Source organism: Pollicipes pollicipes, unplaced genomic scaffold (assembly GCF_011947565.3).
Source record: "Pollicipes pollicipes isolate AB1234 unplaced genomic scaffold, Ppol_2.1 Scaffold_3087;HRSCAF=3621_pilon_pilon_pilon, whole genome shotgun sequence".
NCBI classification, from domain to species: Eukaryota; Metazoa; Arthropoda; class Thecostraca; order Pollicipedomorpha; family Pollicipedidae; genus Pollicipes; species Pollicipes pollicipes.
In genome coordinates, this window is record NW_023596225.1 from 2,370,651 (window position 1) to 2,378,769 (window position 8,119).

General features: G+C 53.1%; 1 protein-coding gene across 1 annotated transcript; it reads left to right on the top strand.

The window, feature by feature from the left end:
- Positions 1 to 417: 417 nt before the first annotated feature.
- Positions 418 to 5,168, top strand: LOC119090331 (chlorophyllase-2). Its single transcript, XM_037213121.1, has 6 exons — positions 418 to 697; positions 1,202 to 1,407; positions 1,754 to 1,976; positions 2,876 to 3,021; positions 3,360 to 3,456; positions 4,119 to 5,168. Exons 1-6 carry the CDS (start codon positions 469 to 471, stop codon positions 4,256 to 4,258), a joined length of 1,041 nt encoding a protein of 346 aa, XP_037069016.1. The 5' UTR covers positions 418 to 468; the 3' UTR covers positions 4,259 to 5,168.
- Positions 5,169 to 8,119: the final 2,951 nt, after the last annotated feature.

The window sequence follows — 8,119 nt, forward strand, 5'->3', positions numbered from 1 at the left end:
TATCATCGCAGTTTCTGCAGGGAGCCAGGAGCGGAACCCGTGATCAGCACTAAGGGGAGTGTGGTGTCCACCACCCGCGAGTTGAAATGAGAGGCGCTGTCTGGCCGCTGTTAGTGGTCATCACGGTGGTCAACCGCAGTCATCCGACGTGTGAATTCATCATTACGTACAGGCTCAATAATCCATGTCATTTGTGGGGGATATGTGACTATGACCTGAGATGCATCAGCTAATACTCAGCTCTGTGCTGTTACACGCTAAAACGGTGCGGTCTGTAAGCTACACACTCTCTAAAAGCACACCTGAACGCGTTATCGCACACTGATACCTTCCACGTGTCAAATTCCCAGCCACGGTAAGGCGCGATATCTTTACAGTCGTCAGCGGGCAGGTTCACCCAGTCTGTCGTATGTCCCCTGCCACCCAACTTGCGTCACCTGGACTTGCCTGAAGGAGCTCCTTCCACCAATGTCTTCATTTCTCCATCGTATGTTCCTCGCTCGCCTGCTGTGGGCCGCGGCGGCGTGCGCGGTCGGCGCGGCCGGCACGTTTGACCCGTACGTGGCCGGCCGGCACAACGTCAGTCACACGTGGGTGGACCCGCTGCTAAGGCCCGACTTGCCGATGTCACTCAGCGTGTCAGCACCAACATCAGAGCAGATCTTCCCGGTCGTCGTCTTCATCTCTGGTCTAGAAGGTTGGTGAAACCCTGGTAGAAATGCGGTCGCCAGTCTTCCGTGGCGATCATGTTTGTCAGTAAACAACGAGCGTAGCCAGTTGTTTTTAGGTGCAAAGCTCGATTAAATCACGAACTTAGCCAGTACTGTTCGTAATGGCAGGAGTGTAAGACGGTAATAATAGCCTTATTCTCTGCAGAAAAACCAACAGAATGGAGAAATAGAATGAGCCAATCTATTTTTCCATTCTCCTGTTTTTTTTTTCCGAGGAATAAGGCTGTTACTACTGTCTTATCTATGTGAATAATGTTCCTCGCGAATGCACTGAACAACTTACGTAAGGAAGGATTGTCCTCCAGCGCCGTAATCCACCGTTCTTCCCTCAAAAACCCCATCCGCGGTGTGCTGCTTATGGGTGGCTTACCGACCCCAGCCTTGCCGCTAGCTCATGACCCCAGTGACCAGTGTGCCGGCCCGACTGGTCGCTGGTCACGACCGACACACACACCCGACCCCGCCGCCAGGCATGACACCAGCGGCGGCGCAGAGCCGCCTGTTGCAGCGCATAGCCTCCCACGGTCTGGTCGTGGTCACCGCCTGGTCCCTCACGGAGAGCGGTGGCCCAGCTCAGCGCGCCGTCAAGCTGGAGCAGGTCATGGACTGGATGCACAGCCGCCTGCCAGACTACCTACACCATCATCACTTCCCTGGCTTAAAGGTCGACTTCAATGTGAGTACGTGGGACGGGGACTGAGTACCAGCAGACCGCAGGAGTGCTGTTAATGGCGCTGGACTTATGTTTTACTTTGTGGTTCAGGGAATTATTCTATTGAATCTTAAGGCACAGGAGGCGTTTCATGTGGACGTCAATGGTAATTTCCAAAGGAGACTGCAGCACTCGGATATGATAGCTGTTTCCAGCGCTGCCATACTGCTTTTTTTTACAAAACCCGCCGACAGTGAAGGGAAGTCCGGTTCCATGACAGCCACCGTCGGGGTGGCCTGGGCACGTGTCACTGACTGCACTGGAGCAATTCCTACAAGTCCAGACGCGCTGAGAGTCTGTTTGGCTTCAGCGCACCACGATGCTGGCCCACTCGGCCGGTGCCCACGTCGTCGTCAGCTACCTGGAGCGGCAGTGCGACGCGGACACCAACGTCAAGGGCCTGGCGCTCATGAGCCCTGTGGACGGGGTCGACCCGTTCGGCTTCATCAAGGAATACTGCATCACGCCTGGTCAGAAGGTCAACTTTACCTTACCCACGCTGGTGCTGACAGCCGGGCTCGACACTGAACATGGTGAGAGCTGTCTTACCCACGCTGGTGCTGACAGCCGGGCTGGACACTGAACATGGTGAGAGCTGTTTCGCATGCGAACATCCAGGCGGTAATGATCGGAACAGCAGTCACAGTCCCGCAGTGGACAGCAGTCACAGTTCCGCAGTGGACAGCAGTCACAGTCCCGCGGTGGACAGCAGTCACAGTCCCGCAGTGGACAGCAGTCACAGTCCCGCGGTCGACAGCAGTCACAGTCCCGCAGTGGACAGTAGTCACAGTCCCGCGGTGGACTTGGAAGGGTGGGTGTGATCCGATCCCACCCGTGCGTTCCCAGGCTGAGAGGTGGCCGCCGTGAACCGGGTGACATATCAAACACGGACGGCACGAAGAGGGAAAGACTGGTTGACTGCTTCGGTGTTCTGAGAAAATCTGTAGCTTAAATTCCTGGTCGCGCGTCTTAGATAATAACGTTTTCTTCGTTGGTTTTTCGTCGCAGTTTGGGTACAAAAGCAATAGATCATAGAAAATATCCACGACGTTGAGCGCGAGAATTACTCTGCACGCCCACTTGCTGTCCTGATGCTGCGGCTTAAAAAGAAAATTAAGCACAAAGCAACAGGAGTGTCATCTTCCAAAATTTGTTTAAGGATCCCAAAGTAGTGTTAGCGTTTTTAGATCGATTTCAGAATAAACTGCCACACTCCCAACTACAAAAATATAGCTTACTGGGGGTTCCAAAAGGCATGACAGTTTCCCCCACAGTTCCTTCAACCCGCAAGTATCACCAGGACCTCGCTTTGAAACATGTATACAGCTTATAAGTATGCTCTCAATTCATTCAGGGCAATTATAAAGCTTTTGCTTGCATGCCGAACAAATCGCTGCAGTATCTGGTCTTCCAGCAGTTTTTCTTTTTTCAGGGTTTCCCATGTTTCCACCCTGTGCTCCGACCAAGTTAAGCAACGGCCGTTTTTACGACGCGTTCAGCTCACCCCGCTGGCAGATCAACGCCACTCAGTTTGGCCATGTAGACTTCTTCCAGGACGCCTTCTGGATGATCGTCAAGGTAAGCATTCAGAGGACAGAATTGGTGGATCCTATCGAATATTTTGATATTTGTATTGAGCTGGGGTGGAACGCTGACCAACTTGTTTGACGGATATGTATGGGGCGCCCATATACATGGAAGGCTGGTGCCTGGCGGCCAAAACTGAACCGTTCCAAAAAGTTTTTACGTGTTTTGCAACCGGCCGCTCAGCAATGTCCACCGATTAACGTCCAGACCATGCAGCCAATAGAGAAAACGCGTTCAATATTTTCCACACCGGATCCATTCTGCCAAGTACCTGATCTTCTAAGGTCCGGAAGCATTTGAGATTTCACAGATCACATGTGTCTGCCCAGGATACGAAGTTCTGCGCCGTTTGCGCGGCCGACGACTGCGACGACAGACCTCTGTACCAAGACTACATGGCGGGGCAGATCGTCTCCTTTGCATTGGGTGAGCACGGGGGGGCCAGCCGTGCATAGCATTCCTACAAACATCTGCATTGCATGACGGGCAGCGAGAGGCGGTAAGATGAAGGTGTGAACCAAGGCGAAGCAAGGTTTATGAAGCTCCGTCGTAGCATGCTTTGATTGATTGCCAAGAGCTGGGGCTACTTTACAATGATCATCGGATGTAGTCCTGATCTCATGCGTTGGGGTGATCAGTTTATGAAGCTCCGTCGTAGCATGCTTTGCTTGCTTCCCATGAGCTGCCCCAGCCCATGTACAATGTTCATATTGATACTTACATACTTACATCAATGATACTTACAATGTTCATCGGATCTAGCCCTGATCTCATGCGAGGGGGTGAGCAGTTTTGTCGACTTTGATTGCACTCAGTTGTGTGTTTTGAACCCATGAGCAGGATGGAATTCGTCTAGTGTCTAATTCGCTTTCCGTCTAAATCTCATAGACTTTGCTTCCTCCGTGGAGTGGGACTTTGGGTGCTGTAAGTAACGCTTTCGACAACACGCTCATCTCGTTCAACGCCAGCATGAAATACACCGCAGACTATTTCCCCTTGGAGCATGCCTTTTGATACGATACCAGTGGCATACGACTCTAGTCGAGTGCTGCATACGATTTCCTCACTCGTGGCTGCGCGCATTTCAGCCACCACCGACCCTGACAGCTACTGCGACCAGCTCATGTACCTGGAGGATTTCTCACTGCACCCGGTCGCCACGGTGGGCAGGAACGACCGGGCTGCGGACGTTTGCAGAGGATTCCTGGCCGGTTGCGCGCGCCCCTAGCGCGCCATTATTCGCTCCAGTGCGTCCGTAGTGCACTCCTTTGAGGGTCACTAGAGCGCCCATAACGCACCCTTAGCACACCTCGCATTTCCATAAGAATGTCCCAAGTATGTCCCAAGAAGCGTTACTCGCGCCTCAGGTGTACCGCAGTGTGCCTCCAGCGCGCCCCAGATGTACCGCAGGGTGCCTCCAGCGCGCCCCAGATGTACCGCAGTGTGCCTCCAGCGCGCCCCAGATGTACCGCAGGGTGCCTCCAGCGCGCCCCAGGTGTACCGCAGTGTGCCTCCAGCGCGCCCCAGATGTACCGCAGTGTGCCTCCAGCGCGCCCCAGGCGCACCGCAGTGTGCCTCCATCGCGCCCCAGATGTACCGCAGTGTGCTTCCAGCACGCCCTCAGCGTTTCCACCTAGTGCCCACTTGCACCACTAATCGGCCCCTTCTGAGCTGCTGGCATGACTCGAGCGCTCAGTCGGGCGCGCTGTGGGCAGCTGCTTTCCATAATGGCTGTTGGACTGTGCGAACCTGCACGGACGGTCCGTTGCTGTTGTAAGCAGTCAGTGGAAGCTGGCAGTAGACGCAGCGGTCGCTGGGCCCAACAAATGTTTCCCGCGAGGGACATAACCGCCCCGCGAGGATTACAAATCCCCGCCAGGGACGACGGTGCCCCGGCCGAACGTTGCCGCTGGGAACGTGTCGAGTTGTTGGATACCTCGCGAGTGCGGTGGTTGTGAGGTCAAATTGGCGGTAGCTGCGTGTTTTGTTCGCGCCTGGGAGGAGGTTATTTCAAGACGGAGGGTTATTTCAATCGTTGAGTGAACTGCAGGTGGCTGCGGAAAGACGGTGGCTGGCATCTCCTAAGGCATTGATGGTGTGGTCGTCTTCCCATGATGAATTGATGGTGCGGTCGTCTTCCCATGATAAATTGAAGATCGATGTGCCTCTTTAACGAGCAATCCTTGGCAACAGAACATCTCAACTAGATCCAGCAAACGTATAAAGAGCAGAGCATGAACTCGACTCCGTTCTTTACGAGGCGAGAAAATGTCACAGAGGGTTTGTTGAACTATTAGCTTTAGCTATGCTACCGCTGCACAGGTTTCTTTGGTGGGGCAGCGCGTCAGCATAAATTAACGTTTCCCTGCTGTGATGGGAGGAGAAACATAAGCATCAAGCGACGCCAATGTGAGCCGGCTACCGAGCAATAAACAACGGGAGCAACAGATGGGATCACTTCGGCATGCCATGCCAGGTGTAGGATGTGAATCAACACCCTCATGTAAGGAACAGGACTCGGGTCTGAGAGACAGATTCCCTCCCTACAGAAATAGGATTGTCATCTTGAAGTCGAGGGGAGACATCCCCCAACGTCAGCACAAAAGACATGAAGGCAACGCCGAATGCTGTGAAAATGCCGCATCTTAGGTGTGGTTATATGGAAAGAGCCAGAACGTGAGGCGAATGGCTGAAGACTGCCAGAACTGCCCACAGTGTCGCCCATCTCAGCAACGAATCCCTAAAGCTCAGTACGCCGTCTCACATGCCCGGCCAAAGGTGGCTGTTGATCTGTGTGAGATCCAACGCCACCATAACCTGATTATCATCGATAAACTGATAAGCACGGTCGTTGGGTGGAGGTGCCCAGACCCAAACCCCCACATTACCGCGCACTGGGTAGCGATGCTGTGATGCCATCCTAGGACTAAGCCATATGGCACCTCCGCTACGGCCGCGTGAAAATACTGTTTTTGCGGGCTTGTTTCAGCATAAATATTTCCATAAATCAATTTGTTTCAAGACCTAGGACATTCAATTAAGCATGTTCACCTGTGAAATGGCGTTGGTTTGCACCAGAGCTACACACTTATTGCTGAAATACGCTACGAATCTGCCCCTGACAGAGAGATGGGGTAACCCAATCACCAGTGATTTATCCCTGAGCACTCTAGCCGAAAGTGCTTAGAAACAGTCTGTGTAAAAGAGAACAGCATACAACACCAGCAGTGTAGGGTGGAGATGAGAAACAGCGGCCCAGACGGGCTCGCAGCACCCTGGGACGCGCCTTTTTAAGCTGGAGTGCACTTCTTGTAGCCTTAGGAGGGGCGTTGCCGGGCGGATGCAGGGCTGGCTTGTTCTAATGGAGACAGTGAGGGGTGAGCCCCGGGAGGCGTAAATGCAGAGCGCGCCATTTTAGTTCAAAACAGCAAATTTTCCTGTAAAATGGGACGATATCTGGCAAGCTTTGCAATTCCGGTCAGTTAAAAAGGGGTGGCCCATATCTCACCTGGGAAATAGTCTTGGGGATATATAAGGGTAGCCGGGGTATTGTTCCCTGCGTACCGTTTTCACTTAACCCATCCGACATTATGGATCTGCAAGTTAACCAACGACTAGTAGGACCATAGTGAAGAAACAGCGAATTTTTGCCACCTGTCCTCCTCACATTATCCTATATATACTCACATCACGTTATCACATTATCCACACTTCACTCCATTTAGGCACTGCAGTAGGACGATAAATGGGCGATTATTGCCCATTTATAAATGTAATGTAAACATTACGCATGATACCCATTTCTTTACGAGTAAAAATACATTTCACAAAGCGGCATTACATCTAACTATTCAGGCACGTTGACTTCGACGAATATGGCGCGGGCACTGAACCTTGCAAACGTGGTTTAGTAGGATCTGTTTTTGGAAGCAGATCGTGGTACTACTTTGTCTTTATAATCTTTTGAATACAAAGGTGCAATATCTATTGGCATGACATTGAAAGAAAGATGTAAAACAGGATGGCTACCCAGACCATTCGGCGAAATCTCCGTTCGTAATCATTCTACTAGTATTTACCAGCCTCCGCGTAGTATCAGCCAAAAACCATACTATGGGCTACCAAACTTTAGTCCCATGGTGATGTCACGTCTGCGTAGCCTTCTCAAGTAGCCTTGCCCAGACCCATCTCGAGGGCATCTGCTCCGGCCATCCCAAAGCTGTGTGGCCTGGTTACAGTCCATGACTGACCAGACGAGGTGAAATCGGACGGCGGGCCACCTATGCTGTCTGCCGAGCTTCGGCCCCTCGTCCGCCGAGCTCCGGCCCCTCGTTCGCCGAGCCCAAGCTCCGCGTCCGCCGAGCTTTGGCTCCTCGTTCACCGAGCTTTGGCTGCTCGTTCCGCCGAGCTTTGGCTCCCCGTCCACTGAGTTACGGCTCCTCGTTCGCCGAGCTCCGACTCCTCGTCCGCCGAGCTCCGATTCCTCTTCCGCCGAGCTTTGGCTCCCCGCCCGCTGAGTTACGGCTTCTCGTCCGCCGAGCTCCGGTTTCCCGTCCGCTGAGCCTCGGCTCCTCGTCCGCCGAGTTACGGCTCCTCGTCCGCCTTGTTACGGCTCCTCGTCCGCCGAGCTCCGGCTCCTTGTTCGCCGAGTTCCGGTTCCTCGTCCGCTGAGCTCTGGCCCCTCGTCGTCGGGTGCCGGCTCCAGTAGTCGGCTTCGAGTCACTCTTCCCACCAGATAAAATGATGCGTTTGATGAGCTGTTCAACCATAAAGCACATCATGAGCATGTTGGACGTCAGTCTCCTTCTGCTGGTCTCCATGTGAATTCAACAAGCGCTGAAGCTAGAGCTGAGTCAGTCCAAACGCTCAGAGGCCATCAATTTAAGGCCAAAGCTCCGCCCAATAAGACGGCGCTCATGTCAAAGATTGCCGGCCAAGTAACTGGTATATGGCCCCGAACACACGTCGATGTAGAAAGGTGTAGAGGAAACGTGTGGAAGGTTGTAAACAGAAGGGGAGGACCATCAGACAGCTTAGTGAAACTGGGGTCTGGATCAGTGGGGTCGGAAAAATGCGTCTTTCAAACCCA